The sequence below is a fragment of the Nicotiana tabacum genome, chromosome 5 (assembly GCF_000715075.1).
Source record: "Nicotiana tabacum cultivar K326 chromosome 5, ASM71507v2, whole genome shotgun sequence".
Taxonomy (NCBI): Eukaryota; Viridiplantae; Streptophyta; class Magnoliopsida; order Solanales; family Solanaceae; genus Nicotiana; species Nicotiana tabacum.
Window position 1 is genome coordinate 71263477 of NC_134084.1, and position 22688 is coordinate 71286164.

At 34.3% G+C, this 22688-nt stretch overlaps 1 protein-coding gene across 1 annotated transcript; it reads right to left on the bottom strand.

The window, feature by feature from the left end:
• Nucleotides 1-14288: 14288 nt before the first annotated feature.
• On the bottom strand, nt 14289-17720 carry LOC107795603 (uncharacterized). Its single transcript, XM_075252897.1, has 6 exons — nt 17162-17720; nt 16867-17044; nt 16245-16758; nt 15445-16139; nt 14739-14952; nt 14289-14642 (listed from the first exon to the last, which is right to left on the bottom strand). Exons 1-6 carry the CDS (start codon nt 17718-17720, stop codon nt 14289-14291), a joined length of 2514 nt encoding a protein of 837 aa, XP_075108998.1.
• Between the last annotated feature and the right edge of the window lie 4968 nt (nt 17721-22688).

Genomic DNA, 22688 nt, shown 5'->3' on the forward strand with positions numbered 1-22688 from the left:
AAATTTTAATTTGCACAAATATTAGTATACAGTAGGTTTCAATCATGGGTTGCTCTGATGGTTAGCACCCTTACTTATAATTTCAGAGTAGTGGGTTCGAGGCACCAAATAAGCAATATCTCTAACAAAAAAGGACCAAAGGGGAATCGAATATGGGATTAATAACAAGGTAAAACCATCATAAATTTATTAATTGGGACGTCCGATTTTGATTTATCAATTGTAAGAGATTAGTAACAGATTCTCCTTCATACATAGAAAATTAAAATTTCACAGTATGATTTATATAAGTAATTAAACGTCTAATCGCCAAGTTGAAAAGAGAGTCCGGATCCGTGCCGCCGAGGCAGGGCCAGAAAAATGAGCTTGCTTATTCCACATAATAATTTAGATTGCCCTCACCATAAGTTATCTCTCTCTAGTAAAAGGATTGAAGAAGAAAAACAACAACAACCAACAAAGGATAAGTTGAGAGATGACGAGGATCTAAACAAGTGATGTCGACCACTCATGTCAACCCTCTGGGACCCACGTGTCCCTTCTCCCTCTACTGCAAAAGTCTGAAATATGCAACACATCTTTAATATGAAAATTCTTTTCTACAAATGTAAGTTAGTTTCATAGCCTGTTTTGCAAAATATTTTTTGGTCAAAAATACCTTTTTTAGTCAAAAGTTTCTTTTTTTATTTTAAAATTGAGATGTTTGGCCAATTTTTTGGAAGGAAAAAAATGTACTTTTGAAGAGAAGTAGAAGCAGCTTTGGAAAAACAAAAAAAAAAAAATAGTTCTTCTATAAAAATACTTTTTTGAAAAGTATTTTTGAGAAAAATACACTTAGAAACAGTTTTTAAAAGATTGGCCAAATATTAATTGTTACTCAGAAGTGTTTTTCAAATTAATAGACCAAACTAGAAGTATTTTTGAGAAAAATACTTTTAAAAAAATATTTCTCAAAATAAGCTATTTTTGTAGCTCGGATTAGAGATAATATACGCTTCTAATTATTTAATTGTATGATGTGGTGACATTCCATCTCCTGTGTGGAGTCCCATTTTCTTTTCTTTGGATATTTTGGATTTCGAAGGGATTTGGACACCGAGACTTTTTCCTTATATTGAATAGTATATTTATATCATCTAAAATTACATATTATAATTAGCAAAATCATACTTGTAATGATTTGATAATATTATGTCTCGAGGAAAGAAATGGTGAGTTTCTCCCATTAGACATATCAATGACGTTGAGCAAGCTTACACGAAGAGGAGAGTCGATTTGACAAAATAGATTGTGTCAACTTTGTTCATATGTGAATTCAATACTATAATCAAATCCTCTTGATAAGTCGTTTCTTACAAGTTATTCAAGTTAAGGTTATTAGCCAATTAGGTCAAAAATCAACTTCAAGAAAATTTTAACTTTACCCATAAAAGTCATGCAAAAACATCTAAACGCTTGAAGTTAAAATGTAAAATGAAGTAAGATGGTACATAATATAGATCTATTAGTGTGTGAATTGGCATAAAAACAAAAATATTGGTTGACTCTCTAAGAAGAGTAGAGTTATGGCCGCCAACAATCAACAAAATATAGCTAGCCGTTTCACGATTTTTCAATTTCAAAGCGTGCTAATTTGTTTACCATTACAATTGGCACACTTGCATTTTGAAAGCTTACGCAGTAGAAAAGTTTTATTAAAAAAAATTCTTAATCTATTTGCTGGCTATCAAATTCAAATGTAAGCACACTCTGAAACTGCAACAAACGTACGCAAACATTTAGGACTAGTTTTATTATATGATAAAAATTAAACGCTCAAATAATAGTCTATGGCTGCGTTACGTTGTGGAAGCGCATAATTTTTCTTTTTCATTTTTTAATTGACAGACAGATTAGATAATGACGGCACGGCAACAAAGTAATGTCGATTTCATGATGAATAGCTAATAAACCTGCCCAGAATTTGTTAATGAAACTTAAAGAGAATGGTTCAAATTAATAATTATGAATAGAAACACCAAATAAACTAACTTTTCTAACATGGTCGGCATAAATTAGCAAGCATGATTCTGACATAATTATTTTTTATCAAGCTGCTGATTTGCAAACAAACACAATTATAATGAAATTAATTGACAACGATTTATATGGCTAATAATAATTCATCTCTCAATACTATATACTAGTAATTAAGTACAATTAAGTTTTAGGTGGTTGGTTTCTTGACTTAAAAGGAGAGAAGTTAATGAGTTCCATCTCAAGCATGGCAATGGACTTGTCAATTAAAATGTTATTTGGGGTCAGAGAGACGTAACAATACTAGGGCTACTTGTTGCTTGTTTTTTCTCTTTATTTTCTCTTCTTTGTACCTTAAAGAAAATCGCTATCTTTATTGTGTTCTTGGATCTTTATTGTGATCTTGGCTTTTATTCCCTCGATGGGTTGGATACTTTCTAGGTTGGACGTTTTTTCAATTATTCTCCTTTTTCTTTGTCTCTTCTAAATATTATGGCTACAGGAAAATGAGATGGTAGTATTTTGTGGACATTTGAACCATGTAGCAAGGAACTTAGGGCATCATTATTGTGGATACATCTATAATTATTACTAGTGTTGTAAAGGAAATCAAGTTACTTATTAGTGGATACAATGTTTCAAGATTCATCCACATATTATAAAAATACGATATTTATTAACTAAATAGTGTTAAAGACATAATTAAAAAAATAAAAATATACTTTTTCTAACAATTTAAGCATTCAGGTGAAATAGTTACATATTTCAACTATATGGTATCAACAGAAGTTTTGGGTTTGAGTCTCCAGCAATTCATTATCAAAAACAATTTTTATGTACTTGACTCATAAAGAAGAATATCCCGCACGCGAGGGGAGTGTGCCGAAGACATAATTAAGTAAATAAAAATATATTTTCCTAAAATATTAATCTTTAGATGGGATGGTCATACACTTCAATACACAAGTCATATATGCAAGCTTCTTAGTTATTATCTATTGGTATATATACTATTAACCATGTATTTAGATATAGTATTTTATTATGAAATAATTATTTATTTAATTTTAAGAAAGATCTAAATTTATCATACATTATTGTCTATTTACTAATAGAGTAAGATGATTTAGTATATAAAGTTTAACTTATACGTAATAGATTAAATCATCAGTCTTATAAGTTATAAAGATTAAGTTCTCTAAGATAGAATTGGAAAATCCATCAGAATGATTTATAAGTTATAAAGATTATGTTCTCTAAGAAAGAATTGGAAAATCCATCAGAATGATTATATCACAAGGTTAAATATAATTTATCTTGATTATAGAAATTGTATAATTCTGATCAATTTTTATGCTAGTATATTTTGTATATATCAAACTGACTAAGTAGAATAAGTATTTTATATCAACTTAATAAAATAAAGTCTCTAATCCATTAAATATACTTGTAATTTGATATAATTATTATTAGTTGTATGTATTATTTATTATTTTAATTAATTAAACGGAAAAATTCTTTTGTGAGTAAATCATATGTCAGATTAAATTAGATGATAATATTAAAAGTTGACGAAGTAATAGTTAGTTGATAGAATTCATGTCTTGATTTAGAGATTGAAGATACACCTTTATGAAAGCTAATAAGTTTTCATATGTAAAACCTATAAGTAGATTTTATAGCTGTCACACGAAAAGTTAAGTGAAAGTCTAAAATATTAATCAATGAATTAAAGAAAATGTCTGTAATTTAATTTATTTGATTGGTATCTATATTTGACATGGGGAGTTAAACAAGGTTTAATGGAAGAAATTCAAAATTGAATTGAGGAATGCACTAACGATTTTTTTAATGGAATTATTCGTAACTTATTATGCTATGATTAATTTTAATATTTTGAATTAAGCTCATAATTGGAAGGCACGTTCATTAAATTTCGTGAATAATTATGTATTAAATGAAACCCGATTTCTTGGTGGAAAAAGTAAGAACTAGCAGGGTTGGAAAATGATTTTAAACCCTAAAGCTATATAAATGGTTTTATTCCATCAAGGAGGCTACATGTTTCCTACACATTTTTTCTAAGAAAAATTCGTCCATATGAGTTTTGTAAATTTCAGGTATTATTCATGTAACATGGCAGAAGATCATGAAACCAGAGGATGATCTTGCGTGGAAAGTTTTTGTTTATGGTTGAGGCCTCGTTTCATGATTACGGACTTCAAGAGATAAATATTGATTTTATATTTGATTAAAATTTAGTATTATGTATTGTCTATATTACATGTAAGTGATACTGGTTATTTGCTTCCGTTGTATACTTGTATTCCATCATTATCATCATATTAGGCTCATCACATGCTCGATTAAGTTTGTTTGGATTAATTTCTAAATTAATGAAAAACTTTTGAGACTTAAACTCGTAGTTAATACTATGATTTTGAGTTGTATATCTTAGTAACAACTATATGGGAACACATATATACAGGACTATTAAAAATGGAACACTTTTAATCATTTAATTATATTATACTTTTATTATGCTTTTCACGTGTTAACCTGATCTTTTTTATGGGTCAAGTACATAAATTTTTTTCGAGAATCACAAACTCTGTAAGAAGAATAAGATGAAAAGTTGATTTACAAAAACTGTTTGTCACTCGAGAGTAACCCTTAGGGGAATAATTTTATCTACCCCAATATAATAGTAATAGTAGTAAATAAATTGATGTGAAGTCGCAGCTTAACTAATTAAAATTCAGCAATAAATAATATGTGCAGGCGTGCCCGTTGTTTGTTCAAGTAGTTAGGATCTTGGAAATTTTCAATGGGGTCGTTGAATGAGACGTTGGGATTGCTACGTGCGTGCATGCCCATGCATGTAATTTTGCCTGCTTTTAAAACCCTAGCTAGATAGTAGTAAGTATATAATTTTTGAGGTTCAAAGTTGAGTTTAGATATTCACATGTGAGAGACACGTGGCAATTTTCTAACAAGTGAAACTTTCGAAACTAAAGGATAACGCAAGTAACTTTGGATTTGGAAGCAATGGCGAAGAATGTTGTCAAGTGGATACCTTCTCCATGCTCGGATAAAGGCAAAATGAATATATATCTTTTTTTCTTCTACCTTTAATAAAAACATCATAGCTTTATATCAAGGCAGCTCTATCTAGCTGTTGTGGGGTTCCTCTAAGCGTTGCTTTTAGTTTTTTTTTTTTTAAATAAAATTTTCGTTCTCTAATTTTGCCACTCTTAATCTTTAATCTTATCGTTTAACTTTTCCAATTGACGATAGATATTGCTTGCAGGGGCTGCTCAACATTATTGGTGGCCTAAAGTCAAATCTTTATAAGAGGCTTAATTATATTTTACTAAAATATTTTCATTTGAAGTCTATTTTCCTAACTTCTTGAAATGCGAAGTTACTAATAAAATTATTACTTATTCTATTAGTTCTTTTCAACCTATCATACCACTAATCTTTTTAATCTCCATTAAGACGTTAATCTTAGGTAAATTTTATCAATTTTAATTTAGAAAAACTTTTTTCCGCACATATAATTGTTATAGGAATATCATTCCATGAGTAATATAGGTATTTAGGAAAAAATCAGGTCTTGTTTTTTGATCGAGTATATTGATTAAAGTATTTTCTTCTACTTGTAGTATTTTCTTTAACACTTTTAATTGAAAATTAAGTTGAAACTATCAATATCAAAGTGACTATTATATTTTATCGATGTTGAGGCTTTTTTTAGATTCTTATTATCAATTTTTTTTTCTAAAAAAATGATAAATCAAAGATATTTCACACTTTCGAATTATTCAAATCTTAATGGTTAACTTTACTAACAAATCAAAGTTTTTTTTAATTATAAATTATACGTTTTACTTTAAACTATTCAAATTTTAAAAAAATAAATAAAGGTAACTTATAAAAGTATTACTATACTAGTAAAAAATGGGGCCTCCAAAATTTTAGGGGCCTAAAGCCATCAGCCGAGACTGAATTTGCTTGGAAGCAGATGTTCTTTGAAAATACCTTGCCATATAGAAAATACATTTTGATAGCACCAAAGTGCATAGAGTAGAAGAATTATTCACCTCTAATAACTCGAAATCGACTTCTTTTTATTTGTCTTTTCTTCTTATAATATATATCCTGCGGGGACAATTTACTTTTCGAGAAACTAAAATTTAGGTAGTAATGTTTCAAGTTTGAATTTATAGTGACTTTAAGTGCTGTCTGGAAGTATTTTCTGTACTTCCTTATTGGTAACATATATAAAAAAAAAAAACTTTTAATCTTTTGTGTATTTCTCTCGACCACAGTGACCTTGATCAAGGTTTGGCAATTTTTGTGTTAAAATTATTTACTTATTTACTTTAATCTAGTTTTCATTTTCTCAAATTCGTAGTTGTTCAATTAAATGTTCACATGCCAATTTAAAAATGAGTCTGACAAAGCGAATAAATTCTTCCTTTTCTTTTTTGATAAAAGCGAATGAGCTCTTATTGTGAAACATATTTTTCCAGAACCGTGTAATTACATAGTAATTCATGACAAGAATATGTTAAGTTGTTATTTGTTAACAAGAATCTCTATCCAATTCCGATTTTGCTTCCCCCTCTCAAATTAATGTCAAATATGGGTTGCTAATATCAGAATTAGCCAATAGAACAGTAGTTGAAGCTCTGCTGCAACTTAAAGTTGAGCTTTAATGGTGATGCAGCTATGATCTTCACGCCATGAGAGCACAAAGAGAGAGAGGAAGAAGATGAGAGAAGATTCCAGAACTTCGTAATTGAATTGATTGAGAAAAGAAAAATGAGTGGAACCTCCACTATATACAATTGTACAACTAAGTTACAACTAAGTCGGCTAACCACTAACTAACTTGCTAACTACCTAGCTGATTGGAACAGCTGTAATTTCTAACTAACTAGTGACTCCACTAACTCCTAACTAACTGATCAATACAAATAATTAGTTCTTAACACCCCTCTCAAGTTGGAGGTGTAGCAAACACAACCAACTTGCCTAATGTAGCACTGTGTTTGATTCATGTCAAGTCTTTAGTTAGGATATTCGCGAGCTGGTTGTCTGTTCTGATATGATGGAGAGAGATCAAGCCTGCTTGTAGTTGATCACGCACAAAATGACAATCTATATGCTTGGTCCTCTCGTGGAATACTGAATTCCTTGCAATATGCAAGGCAGACTGGCTATCACAGAAGACTGAAATGGGCAGGGAAAAAGGAACAGTCAATTCTTCGAATAGTGTGCATAACCATACCAGCTCTTCCACAACCTTCTTCAAGGCTCTATATTCTGCTTTTGCAGAAGAAAGAGATATGGTCTCTTGCTTCTTAGACTTCCAACTAATAGGACGGTTACCCAACAAAACTAGGTAGTCTGTGATGGACCTCCTAGAGTCTGGGCAGGCTGCCCAATCAGACTCACAATACGCTTTGATTGTATGGTCCCCATCATTTGACATGAAAATTCTCAAGGTAGGATCATTCTTTAGGTATCTTAATAAGTGAAATGCTGCATTCAGGTGAGGTTCTCTAGGCTCCTACCTAAACTGGCTTAAGTGTTGAACACTATATGCTATGTCCAATCTGGTGTTGGTTAGGAAATTTAGTTTGCCTACTAATTTCCTATAGTAAGTGGGATCCTGCAGTATTGTCCCTTCCTTGGCTTTTAGTTTTATAGTAGGGTCCAAAAGTGAAGAGCAAGCCTTGTGTTCGAGACAATTGTACTCCTTCAGCAGATCCAACACAAATTTTCTTTGTGATATAATGGCCCCATCATCCTTATACATAACTTCCAGCCCCAGGAAATAATGAAGATGTCCTAGATCTTTGATCTTGAACTGCTCATGTAGGAAGCTCTTGAGCTGTGCAATCTCTTGTTGATCAGTTCCAGTCAATAACACATTATCTACATATACAGCAACATATACTGATGTATTTCCATTCCTTTTATAGAAGAGTGAATAGTCATACATGGAATGTGTGTAGCCCCTTGATCATAGTACCTCAGTCAGTTTTGCATACCATTGTCTACTTGCTTGCTTCAGACCATAGAGAGACTTGTTCAGTTTGCAGACTAAACCTGGTTTGTCTATTACTAACTTAGGTGGTACCTGCATATATACGTCTTCATTGAGATCCCCATGGAGGAAAGCATTATTCACATCCAACTGTGAGATGGACCAGCCCTTCTTAACCGCAGTAGCTATTAAGGCCCTGACTGTTGTCATTTTTACAACTGGTGAAAAGGTTTCTGTATAGTCTATGCCTACCTGTTGAGTGTAACTGATGATAGGCTATAATTGCATATTTTAGTCGATTATTACACTCTAATTTACCGCATTTTAGCTGAGTTTGCGCTTTAATCGCTAGTGTTTTGCACTAACGGTGTGTTTTATGCCTTGTAGGAGTGATTTCGAGCTATATAGATATTATGGAATGAATTCAAGTGATTTAAAACTTTTAAGTCTGAGTAAAATCCCAAAGAATTAAGCCGAGATCGTACTCGGGGATCAACGGATGATAAAGCAACAAAACAAAGACTCGAGTAGGCATATTGCATACTGTCTAGTAGAATGCACATAACATTTTGCTCAGAACTCCATTTGGGATCCACAATATATGGTTGGAAAGCTAACTTAAAGTATTACAACTTTTATGTTTTATACTTTTTCAAATTCCAAACGGAACAGGGAGAAAAGCATGGTCGAAACCGCGATCGCGGAGCTGAGGCAGTATACCTGCCATATATCGCGGTTGACCGCGTTTGACCGCGGTCGTGGCAGTCCAGACGTGAAATATTGTCCTTTTTCACGTAAGAGAAGGTATAATTGTTTGGGCCCGACCCTACTTAGTATATATACATGGAAAAACGGTATTTTTAAGGGTGGGACACACTTTTGACATAAAAATTAGACCAAAGGAGGCTAAGGAGACCGATGATTCGACCTAAGGAGTCAAGAACACAATAGGAGCAAGACGGGGAATTCTTCAACGAGTTTTTCCTTCCTCTTCCTATTTTTCATTTGTTGGTTATGATTTTTAGTATTGTAGTTTTACATACTATTATGAATAGCTAAATTGTTATCTAGAGTTTTGATGGAACCTTTTGTAGGATAAATTCTTGTTATGTTTTTATATAATTGAGCCGTTGGATTTCTCTACTTGTTCAACTACGTGTTTATTATTATTGATTGAATGGCCATCGATTGACTGTGCCTATTTATTATGTGTTGCTTGAGAAAGGATACATATTTAGGTGATTGTTGAACAACGCCAATCCTAACGTATGTGAGAAATCAATACAGCGGGTTTAAAGGTAGGTTTAGAAATAACAAAGCCTTGACGTGGTCATAATGAGCGGTTAGATAAAGCCAACTAGCGTAGTTTGAGAGAATATATCTAGTAAATTGTTGTAGTTGCTCGACAGAGAATTACGGCACCTAAAGTGCTCACGATCAGTAGATAATACATTGGCGAAATTGTAGGGAATATAGCTAGAAGGATTCCGACAATTGGGGAAATCATAACTCTAGACCTCTTTAATTTAGTCTCCAACCCTTTGTCTCGTTAGTTGATAATTTTACCGTTTTCTAGTATTTGCTAGTTAATTAGTTAGAAATATAAATCTCAATCTTTATAATTTAGAAAATTGTTCAAACTTGTCTTTTTAGTGATATTAAACAGATATAGCTAAGCCTTAGTTCTCTGTGGGATTCGACTCCGGACTTTTAGACCGGATTATATTTGCAGCGACCGCTTATCCTTTTTAGGACTAGAGTTGGGCGTGATCAAATTTTGGCGCCGTTGCCCGGGAACTAACGGTATAGTTGTAACTGTATATATTGCTAGGTTTCGAGCTTGAACTTTTATTTTGTTTTGTTTTTTTGTATTTTTTATTTTTTTATAGCTATTGATTTGAGAAACATGACATCTTGGAATTATGGGAATTTAGGTGTAGATAATTCTACTATTAATCTCCATACATATTGTGAAGGAAACCACCCATGACAAAATTTTCAAAACTTTCCTAAGAGCGAGTTATGTGCACCAACTCAATCTTATTTGTGGAATGTGTGTGATGTGTGTGGTGGTAAAAATGGTCACTTTTATGGTTGTGCTTATATTTCTTATCTTCCCCCAACCCCTTATTATGATGGTTCTACCTTTTCTTGTGAAGTTAGCAGGAACAAAGAGCCTGGGGATGCAGACCTGAAGGAGATCAAGGATATGTTAAAGTGCCTTCTCGAACAAAATAATGAGAAACAACTACAGATAGAGAAGCAAGAGGCAACTATTCGCAACTTGGAGGCTCAATTGAGTCAAGTGGTTGGAGCTGTTAATGCTCAACAAGCTAATATTGGGGATAGTAGCCAAGAAAAACATGAATTTGAGGTGTTAATTGGGGAGGCCAGAGTAGAACATCAACAACCTAGCCAACTACAATTTGAGGATGTCAATGTTGAAGAAGTGGGACTAGAGTCCGCCAAGGATATTGAGGATACAAATTATGTTGACTCTAGTATCATTGATGTTGAGGATGCTGAAAGTCCTGAAGTTCATGTGTTTGAGCGAATTGGTCCTCACTCCAAACATTTTTCCACATTGGGCTTGGATGATGATATGGAAATAGAGTCATCCGAGCCGATTGAGGAGTCAAGGAATGAGGAACAAGGTGCATACAGTCTGGAATTTTTCTTGGCAGAAAGACAGGACTACATACCTCATCTAAAAGCCAAGAAGTGTAGAATAGTACAATGGTTGCTTGGGCCAATTAGATTTGTTCCTCCACCCCTAGATCATAGCGAAAATTTGATGCCAAATTGGGGGTTCAATTTATAAGCTCAAGGTGGAGGCAAAAAGTGATTCGCGTCGTGCCACGACGTTAAATCAAGCGCTTGTTGGGAGGCAACCCAACTTTATTGCTTTCTTTTATTTATTTATTTTTAATTGAATTATTTTTGTAGTGTCAATTTTTTTATTTTCTAGGAGCATGGAAAGCAAAGGTATTGGAAAGATGCAACAACAAACCAAATGGTTGGAACTAAGTGTGAGGTACCCACACGAAGGACCAAGCTTGGGAGAAGTCTGAGTACCCCATGAGCTGTTAGTGCTTCGGCCTTTGGCCTACCAGGGAGTTTCTTTTATCCTTTTATTAGTTATGGTGTGCATTGGGGACAATGCACAATTTTAAGTGTGGGGTGAAAAGATTGTCTGAGTGACTTTCTATGCTATTTTAGTTGTGTTAGTTTAATTGAATAATTTTTTTTTAAAATAGAAAAGATTGGACTTTTCCCGACGATGGATCTATTAGACAATTTTCTTGAGGGATTTAAGTCTAAAGAAAAAAAACAAAAAGATTTTCTTTTGTTAGGTAGTGTAGCAATTACCCCTTGGTTTTTTTTTAAACCACGGTTATTTTCCAAGGGTTTTGTTTGAACCGGATATAGTTATTTTTTTTGGAGTAGGAGCCATTGTATTCTGTTTTGAATTTAAGCAATATCTCTTAACTTTGTTATGCCTTGAGAATAGTGAGTACTTTGGTTGTGACACTTAGGCTCAGTTTTTGACTCTTGTATAAGTACCTTAAATTGTATGATCTTAACTTTGCTTAACTGCTTTGACTAGAGTGTCTATGAATCCAATCCTAAGTGAGTTATGTGCCATGTATGTGCAAGGTTTTGTGTCATTCTGTGTATTGCATTTGATGCCTAGAACTTGCCCCGTGTGTTTGCAAAGCGAAATAGTAGTTTTGTTCAGTCTTAGACGTGATATAGGCGTTTCTTTGTTGAGCCAGATATGTATATTTTATCCGCCTAATTGTTATGTATCGTAGTTAACCCTTTTGAGCTTGTAATATTGTTTCTTTGCCAACCACATTACAAGCCTTACCCATTTGTTCGAATTAACCATCTATTTGAACCATTGTAACCTTTCATGAGCACTTGAATTGTTAATGAACTTTGTAAAGGTTAAATTGTGGGGTGGTTGGTTTGGCTTTTGAGTGGAACAAATTAAATAAGGAGAAAGGTGCACTGTTTTGAAAAAGTAAGAGCCACTTGAATTAAAAAAAAGTAGTTGGATTGTTGTAAAAAAAATCCTTGATAAGTGGTGGTTCTTGATGTAAGTGCGCTTAAAAAAGAATGGGATAATATACATTGATGTGAAGGTGGAGTTTTGGTTTGACATAAGTATTGTGTTTGAAAGTTAAAGTATATGTATTAAAGTGCTTAGGGAGGTGTAGTCACTCTTATATATAAATGTATCCTACCCGTCCCGTAGCCTACACTATAACCAAATAAAGTCCTAATTGATCTTAGATTGAATGAGCTTTATTAGTGGAGTAATACACTACGGGCAAGCTTATGGTGCATCTTTTGTGGCATATGAATATTATTTCTGAGAGTGAGTGAATTCTTTCTATCTTGTGTTCCTAAGTGTTCTTAAATTTTATTGTGTGGAACTACTCTCTTTGTTGTGTGAGGGCACATGATTCATGAAGGAAAGGTAATGTCAGTGACCTCTATGTTAGAGTAAGTAGGTGAGTTGGGAATAATACGTGGTACTTGTGAGTCAAATCTTGAAGTGAAGATGTTACCCTTTTGTGCTTAGTCTATTTTAAATATTCTTGGTGTGATGAGTTAGGAAAATTGTTTAAAAAGGTCGTGTCTATATAAAGTGTAGTTTGATTGCTCGAGGACGAGCAATGGTTTAACTATGGGGTGTTGATGATCGGCTATAATTGCGTATTTTAGTCGATTATTACACTCTAATTTATTGCACTTTAGTTGAGTTTGCGCTTTAATCGATAGTGTTTTGCACTAACGGTGTGTATTATGCCTTGTAGGAGTGATTTCGAGCTATATAGATGTTATGGAATGAATTCAAGTGATTTGGAGCTTTGAAGTCTGAGTAAAAGCCCAAAGAATTAAGCCTGGATCGTATTCGGGAATCAACGGATGATAAAGCAACAAAACGAAGACTCGAGTAGGCATATTGCATACTGTCTAGTAAAATGCACATAACCTTTTGCTCAAAACTTCATTTGGGCTCCACAATATATGGTTGGAAAGCTAACTCAAAGGGTTACAACTTTCATGTTTTACGTGTTTTCAAATTCCAAACGGAACAGGGTGAAAAGCGCGGTCGAAACCGCGATCGCGGAGCTGAGGCGGGCTGAGGCAGTATACCTGCCATATATCGCGGTTGACCGCGGTTGACCGCGGCAGTCCAGACGTGAAATATTGTCCTTTTTCGTGTAGGAGAAGGTATAATTGTTTGGGTCCGACCCTACTAGGTATATATACATGGAAAAACGATATTTTTAAGGGTGGGACACACTTTTGACATAAAAATTAGACCTAAGGAGGCTAAGGAGACCGAGGATTCAACCTAAGGAGTCAAGAACACAATAGGAGCAAGGCGGGAAATTCTTCAACGATTTTTTCCTTCCTCTTCCTATTTTTCATTGTTGGTTATGATTTTTAGTATTGTAGTTTTACATACTATTATGAATAGCTAAATTGTTATCTAGGGTTTTGATAGAACCTTTTGTAGGATAAATTCTTGTTATGTTTTTATATAATTGAGCCTTTGGATTTCTCTACTTGTTCAACTACGTATTTATTGTTGTTGATTGAATGGCCATTGATTAACTGTGCCTATTTATTATGTGTTGCTTGAGAAGGATACATATTTAGGTGATTGTTGAACAACGCCACTCCTAACGTATGTGAGAAATTAATACAGCGGGTTTAAAGGTAGGTTTAGAAATAACAAAGCCTTGACGTGGTCATAATGAGCGCTTAGATAAAGCCAACTAGCGTAGTTCGAGAGAATATGTCTAGTAAATTGTTGTAGTTGCTCGAGAGAGAATTACGACACCTAAAGTGCTCACGATCAGTAGATAATACATTGGCGAAATTGTAGGGAATATATCTAGAAGGATTCCGACAATTGGGGAAATTATAACTCTAGGCCTCTTTAATTTAGTCTCCAAACTTTTGTCTTGTTAGTTGATAATTTTACCGTTTTCTAGTATTTGCTAGTTAATTAGTTAGAAATATAAATCTCAATCTTTATAATTTAGAAAATTGTTCAAACTTGTATTTTTAGTGATATTAAACAGATATAGCTAAGCCTTAGTTCTCTATGGGATTCGACTCCGGACTTTTAGACCGGATTATATTTGCAGCGATCGCTTATCCTCTTTAGGACTAGAGTTGGGCGTGATCAGTAACCTTTGACAACCAACCTGGCCTTGAACCTCTCAATGCTACCATCTGCTTTGTGTTTCACCTTATACACCCACCTACAACCAATTGCTTGCTTCCCAGGTGGTAGCATCACTAAATCCCAAGTGTGGTTAGAGTATAATACATCAAATTCCTGTGTCATAGCATCTTGCCATGCAGGATCAATGGCTGCCTCCTCATATGATGATGGTTCCCTGTCATGAAAAACATTTCTCACAAGAGTCTGACTATCAGGAGTTAGTAGATCAGAGGCAATATGGTGATTAACAGAGAACAAAGCATTTAGGGAAGCAAAATTAGTTTTAAGTTGAGGTAGGGAATGGACATAGTCCTGCAGGTATGTGGGAAGTTTGTGAACCATGTGTGACTGTCTTGTTGGATGAACTTGTTCTACATTGGTCTATTCAGTGTTATGTTGTGATGATACATTAGGTGGTGAAGATCTAGGTGTTCCAGAAGGTGAAGGGCTAGCTACATGCATAGGTAACATAGAAACAGATGTGTTGTCTACACTTCTTTGATCATTCAAGATTTTAGGAGTCTGTGTGACATTTGTATTCTCAGAAGGTTGTTCACTTAGAGATTCAATGAAAGGAATTGGATAAGGAATAAATGATTTAGAAGATTTGTTCACACTAACACTAAAAGGGAAAATGGATTCATTAAACACCACATCTCTGGAAATATGAATTTTTCTAGTGGCTAGACTTAGAACTTTGTACCCCTTTGTGTTGAAAGGATATCCAACAAATACATGAGGTGTTGTTCTGGGATTGAACTTATCCCTATGTGGTACTGGAACATTAGGGTAACATAGGCAACCAAAGCTCTTAAGGTGGGAGTATTTTGGCCTTTTTCTGTATAGTAACTCATATGGTGTCTTATTGCTGATGGAATTGGATGGTAGTCTGTTTATTATATAAGTGGCACAAAGGATACATTCACCTCAATATCTTAGGGGTAGCTTGGATTGTAAAAGGAGGGCTCTGGCTGTTTCAAGAAGGTATTTATGTTTTCTCTCTACCACACCATTCTGCTATGTTGTGTAGGGACAAGTTCTTTGATCAATGATCCCTTTAGATTGGAATAGCATGGTTGTTTCTCTATTGGTGAACTCCAGTCCATTATCTGACCTTATGGACTTGATAGTTACACCAAACTGGTTCTCCACTAGATTCATGAAATTTTTGAGTATCTCAATGGTATTACTTTTGCTGGATAAGAGGTGAGTCCAAGTGGACCTGCTATAATCATCCACTATGGTTATAAAATATTTATGTCTATCATGTGTAGGAACATGATATGGACCCCACAGATCAACATGTAAAAGTTCAAAGATTCTGTTAGTTGTGCTGGTTTTCTGAGGAAATGGTAGTCTTTCTTGTCTAGCCATTGGACAAATGGTGCAGTTGAAAGGTTGTTTTGCGGAGAAGTTAGCAGGTATAGAGGTAATCTTCTTCATTTTGACAAAGGGGACATGTCCAAGTCTATTATGCCACAACACATTCACATTATTTTCAGCCCAAGGATGAGAGAATATGCTAGGAAATTCGGAAGATGGACTTGCAAAAGAAGTTTGTTCTTTAACACTTGCACATGAATTACTTTCAATTGGAAAAGATACACACTTATTGGTATATAATGGTATATTTACAGTAGAATGAGAGGGACATTGTGTGTTACAAGTGCAATAAGTATAAATGGTAGGTAGTATATGATTGTCCTTTACTGCAGGGCTTGCATTGTTCTTCTTCAAACAACTTGGGCATAGGATGTACATCCCATCTCTCACTTTAACAATCACTAGAGGCCTCTTCATTGAAGGGGCCTACAATATACATCAAAGTTTGACAAAGGCAACAAGACAGTTGAGGTGAGAGGTCAAAGGGTGGACAGAGATTAAATTGTATCTGAAAGTGGGAACAAACATCACTTTATCTAGAGTGATCTTAGAAGTGAGAGTCACACTACCAATTTCTGTCACCTTTACTTTGTAGCAATTTGGAAGTATGACTAACAGGGGATAAGGTAAGTTTATTATGTTGGTTAATAAGGATCTGTTAAAGGTCATGTTATTTGATGCCCCTGAATCTATAATCCATGAATCAGCTTTGTTCTTGAAACATTCACATGAGAGTTCACCAAAGTCAATTGAGGAAGTGCAAGCTATCATACCTGCAAAGTTTGCTGCTTCTGATGTAGCATTGGCTCCAGTTCCATGGTCTCCTACTCCTGCTGATTGAAATTGTTGCAGCAGGCTCACCAACTGGCTATACTCCTCTTGGGTAAGACTCACATTCTGAGCATTATCATGACTGCCATACTTCTCAGTCTCTGCAGGTTGAGTGTCAGTAGTTGCTATATGTGCATTGGCCACTGTTCTATTGCCTTTACTGAATCTGTTACTGTTGTTGTTGTTTGAATTGTAATTATAGTTGGGGTTCTGCCTAGCATTTTGATTGAAATTGCTTTGACTTGTATTTGGATTCTGATTGTGGCCAAAGTTCTATGGGTATCCATGAAGCTTGTAACATTTCTCTTTGGTGTGCCCTGACATCTTACAATAATCACAGAAAGGCATATTCCTGTTGTTGTGATTGTTGTTGGGAGAGTAGTTTGTTCTGAATGTCCCAGGTCTGATTGTGTTAGCATTCAAAGTTGATGACTCCAGTGCTAAATGACCACTTGGTTTAATTTCTCTCTGCCTTTCCTCTTGGATCACCAAAGAAAATGCTTGAGAAATTGAGGAAGAGGATTCATCATCAATATGCTGCCTCGAACAACAGTGTATGTCATTCAATCATATAAGGAATTGTATCAGTCTCCTATCTTGTTCATCCTTATGCATACTTTCCTTAGCTCCACATGAGCAATTGCAAGTGCAATGAGATTTGGAAATCAAGGTATTAAGTTCCTCCCATAACTTTTTTATTTTTGTGTAATAACTAGTGATATCAAGGGATCCTTGAGATAGATCATTGATCTCTTCCTGAATTTGGTACAGCTTTGTCCCATTTGTTTGGTCATACCGATCCTTAAGTTCTCTCCACAATTTGAATGCATCAGTTACATATTCAAAACTGTCTGCAATTTCCTTGGTCAAGGAGTTCAAGATCCACGATGTGACCATATAATCACACCTTTCCCATAGGCGAAATTTTGATGAATCTGGATCTGGTCTTTTGCACTCTCCGTTGATAAATCCCAATTTATTCTTCACAAATAATGCTCGCATCACACCTCTTCTCCATGATCGATAACCAAAACCATCAAATGGAGCAGGAACTAGAGCTGCCCCAGGATTATTGGATGGATGCATATACAAAGGACTACTAGTATCAACACCTGACTGGTTAAGAAACCCGGTCACAGTCGGTGTTGATTGATTATCATCCTCACCAGTACTCATCTTTATGATCCACAGAATTTCTAAGCGATTTGAGGGCTAGAAAATATGGTGATTAGGAATTTAGCAACAATTCTCAAACAATTACAGATCAGAAGTAGGAACATAACCTGTCCTCAGAACTACAGTTCGAAATCAATGGAGAAATGAATTTGCACGTGCGCGATCTAGTTCGAATGGTCAGTAGCAGAAGTAGAACTAGCAAACTTTGTGAAGCGAGTCCAAAATTGACGCTCCTTGCTCTGATACCATATCAGAATTAGCTAATAGAGCAGTAGCTGAAGCTCTGCTGCAACTTGAAGTTGAGTTTCAATGGTGATGCAGCTGTGATCTTCACGCCATGAGAGCACAAAGAGAGAGAGGAAGAAGATGAGAGAAGATTCCAGAACTTCGTTTTGAATTGATTGATAAAAGAAAAATGAGTGGAACCTCCACTATATACAATTGTACAACTAAGCTAAAACTAAGTCGCTAACCACTAAATAACTTGCTAACTACTTAGCTGATTGGTACAGCTGTCATTTCTAACTAACTAGTGACTCCACTAACTCCTAACTAACTGATCAATACAAATAATTGTTCTTAACAGCTAATAATAGTTCTTACGACCTAAAATGCTTGTAAGCAATTCAAGAACTTCTTACTTTAAGATAATCGAACACACTGTAACACAAATATATTTATTCTAAGCTGAGGTTTATGATAATCTCACGTGCCTAATACAATAGAAGTTAAAATAAAATAACACCCTCGTTTTTCTTTTTCTTTTTTTACTCTGTGTTGGTAGTAGTGAGTTAAGGACTTAAGGTTGATTAAAGCTGTAGACTCGATTAAATTTTATGAAACCAACGAGGGTAGCATGCATATAAGTAATTGTAGAGTGAACTAATTAAGGTCCATAAAGTGTTACGTACGTTTCGGCTTTGTCTCCCTGCTAGTAATGAATCATAATATTGTATACGGCGTTAAAAGGAGGCAAATTAAAGAGGGTGAAAGAAGTAACTAAAGAGTATGAGTACAAACATCAATCTTAAGTTAACCATCCAATATTATGGCAAATTACTTTCTGCTCTACCATGTGCTGAACCTTCTTTTCTTAAGAGTACATTTCAAGTGTATATCCACGTCCTTCTGTTCATGCGGAACTTTGAAATAGACAATATCGTCTATAAGTTTCATTAAATTAAAATGAATGTAAAATATTGTTTAAACTGTCGTGTAATGAGTTCATATTTCAATAGTTCTTTATAGCGATTGTTATCCAATTACTTCTTTCATACTCTGTTCGTCATTAATATATAATTCAAAAACGAAAAGAAGAAGAAAATAATGTTAGCTAAATCAGCCCGCATGTACTCCTAAAATAGTATGATATTGTCTGATTTAGGTCAAACTTGCATGATTTTCTCAAAATAACCCATACCATTAAGAGATCACTACATTTTGTATGTATACTCCTAGTCATTTTAATTATTAATATGAGATTTGTTCGCACATCGAATAATCTCCCTTTCGAACTAAGTACCACGTGCCCATTACCACAATTCCACTGATCTCTCCCTCGAACTAAGTTCCATGTGATCCATTACTACAACTCATAGGTCAATGTTCGAGATTCATGTGTGTCATCCACATTGTTAGAGTATTATAGCAACCGAAGCCTGCAACTAGCTTTTTCTTGTGTGTGTGCTTTCAAGCTCCTAAGGGTAAGGAGACCAAGCCTCGTACCATCACTCTGCCATCCCCGTACTTTTCCCGCTGAATCTGGGCTTTGATACCAATTGTTGGGCTAAATCAGCCCTCAAATACTCTTAAAATAGTGCAATATTATCCAGTTTGGGCCAAGCCAATATAATTTTTCCTAAAAGAGTTCACATCATTAAAAAATCTATACACCTTACATGTAAATTTCCAATCATTTTAACTATGAATATCGGGCTTTGTTCGCTTACAAAACAATATAATTGAGTGTTTCTTTCTTTGCCTATTAATAAAAACATACTTTTCGTTTCGAAGCTAATTTGTAACAATATTTGGGCGACTAGTGTGCTCATATTTGTTGATACGGTACTAAATATGGAGAATTTGTTAAAGAAGCGGGTCCCACTTTTTGTTGGAAGGTTTGAAGACTGGTAAAGTTTGTTCCCTCGGAATGGTGCATGGCTTTCCTTTTAGCAAGACACGTGGCAGTTTATCCCGTCTTTATGCCCTCTCATCAAACATCTGTGTTCGCGTGGCATCTGCATGGGCCTGCCGCGTGAGACGTAAAGATTAGATATGCTGATGAGGAAAGGTATAAATGGGAGAAAATACGTAGTGATACTCCTTTTATATCAGTTCATATAATTTTCATTTTAAATTAAAAAAGCATTTGGTTACTACTCTCTGTGTTGTGACTTCCAATATAAATTTTTTAAGATTAATATAAAAAATATTTATATATTTAAAAAAAATACATAATGTGCATAAATCATAACATTTGAAAAGAGTTGAGAATATACTAGCAAATTTACATATTAGTCTTTAACTTTAGATGGTTTTGGAAGCTTAATGCTTTATGTAGTTGCGTTCCTCCTATTTTTATTGCTTAGGCTAATCTCTCTTGAAGTAGTTTTTATTTAAATATAATATATTCTGCGTAAGCAATTTTGTCAATTAGAAAACAAGAGACCGGCAAGAAGTCGACCACATTGGCGTAGTCGCTAGATTTTACAAAAGGTAAATAAAAGAATGCAAGTGTAAATGTGATGCACTTCATTTTGACGAAAGTGTTAAAACTGTGGATTAAGTGTTGATGAAGTAAATGCTGTAAAAACTACAAGGGGCCGGGGTTGATTGTTGTTGACGAATCTTCGGATGACTTGTTACGTTAGTATTCACTCTTTAAAGATTTTTGTATCTCTTCTTTTGTTTGGATCGATTAACAACGAAACCGTTTCTTGTTAGCTACCGTTCAACAAAATTTTGGATCTGTTACTAGCTAGCTTTGCGAGTCTTTACTTATTTTTCTTAATTCCCACTTCTTGTCATTCAGAAAGAGTGTAAAATCCAAGCAAATTTTTTCTTAAATCGAGGATTTGATGGCCTCACTCTTACCCCTTCCATATTTATGCATTGGATTGTTCAAATCTTGTGTCCGAAACTGAAATGATGTATTTTTGTACTTAAAATACATTTATACAGTTAAAAAAGTTATATTTTTATATAAGATGCAGTATTGTACCGTGTTTTATTAAAAAATTATTTTTTTAAGGAAAACACAGTATAATACGGTGTTTAAGGAAAACGCAGTATTATACTGTGTTTCTTTATAATAAAATATAACCCCTCCTTCTTCTTCCCCATGATCTGTCTCCTTTCATTTTTTAAAAAAATGCACCCCACCACTGTTGGTCCCCCCCCCCACAATTAAAAAAAATTCTTGGGACCCACCCGTCACACAAAAAGTGAAGAGCGTAGGTCCCGCATACAACCCAAGCTTTGGATTCCTTCTTTCGGGGTCAAAATTTCGAATTTCCGATATTTCAAAAAATTTAAATCGAGGTATTTCGATTTAGTTTATGTCGAAACTCGTAGAGCATATGCATATTTGTTTTGTTGAATGTGTTTCCACGTTGATTTGTGTTATGTTTGCGATTAAATTTGTATGTTATTTTTTTCCGGATTGAATTATTAGCCTTAGGACAAAAAATAGTTAAAACTTGATAAATAATTTTTATTGTTAATGAAATTGTTCACAAATATCTTTTACTGTTTTATATGTAATTTTGTGAATGTTATGTTCATATGTTTGTTGTTTTATTTAGTTTAGATTATTTATTTGCTTAAAGAATAGTGGCCTTTTAGCGTAGTAAAATATAGAGCCTTTTAGCGTAGAGTCTCTGTAGTTTAAGTATGTACTAACTACAAACTCTATCCAATTACACTTTACAAAATTAATTATTTAATTTATAAAATAAACTTACAGAACTAACAAATTAATATATGTTGTCAAATTAAATATCGAGCGTGGAACTCATACTTGTATACCCTGTCCAATTAAAAATTAATTATTTAATTTATAAACTAACAAAATTCTAAGAATATTGAAATTGACACACAAAAGAATTAAGGATAGCTTGGTGCTATTGGGCCTCAAATATCGAGCCTGGAACCCATAGATAATTACTCTGTCCCATTATAAAATTAATTATTTAATTTATTAAACTAACAAAATTTTAAACTTATTGAAATTGACACACATAATAATTAAGGATAGTTTGGTGCTACTGGGCCTCAAATATCGAGCCTGGAACCCATAGATAATTACTCTGTCCAATTATAGAATTAATTATTTTATTTATAAAACTAACAAAATTCTAAAAATCTTGAAATTGACACACATAATAATTAAGGATAGCTTGGTGCTAATGGGTCTCAAATATCGAGCTTGGAACCCATAGATAATTACTCTGTCTAATTATAAAATTAATTATTTAATTTATTAAACTAACAAAATTTTAAACTTATTGAAATTGACACACATAATAATTAAGGATAGCTTGGTGCTATTGGGCCTCAAATATCGAGCCTGGAACCCATAGATAATTACTCTATCCAATATAAAATTAATTATTTAATTTATTATAATACAAACACACAATTAATATTGTTTGAATTACAATAGACGACATGGACTTGCCGCCTGTGCATCTTAGACCAGCCGCGGATCAGGTATTAGTGTTACAGGGCGAGCATAGGTCCTCCTATGTATGGGAGGGACATCTATTGGATTAGACTCTCCGCCCTAGGAGACCGGACGACTTGTGGGACTTTTTGAGGGGGAGAGTTTTCCATGCCCGCGTAGTCCATCGCCTGCGTGCTACGGGCTTCCTTAGGATTTTTGAGATTGGGCGGATGGAGCTCGACTGGTTTCTCATCACGGTATTGATAGAGCGGTGGCGACCGGAGATGCACAATTTTCACCTGCCC

Excerpts from the sequence above, each read along its gene's own strand:
- LOC107795603 (XM_075252897.1), bottom strand. The coding sequence starts at position 17,720 with ATGAGTACTGGTGAGGATGATAATCAATCAACACCGACTGTGACCGGG. Across the intron at positions 17,045-17,161 it reads CTCATGTGGAGCTAAGGAAA|CATTTTCTTTGGTGATCCAA; the intron begins GTATGCATAAGG and ends CAATTTCTCAAG. Across the intron at positions 14,643-14,738 it reads CTAGATCTTCACCACCTAAT|GACTATGTCCATTCCCTACC; the intron begins GTATCATCACAA and ends ACATACCTGCAG.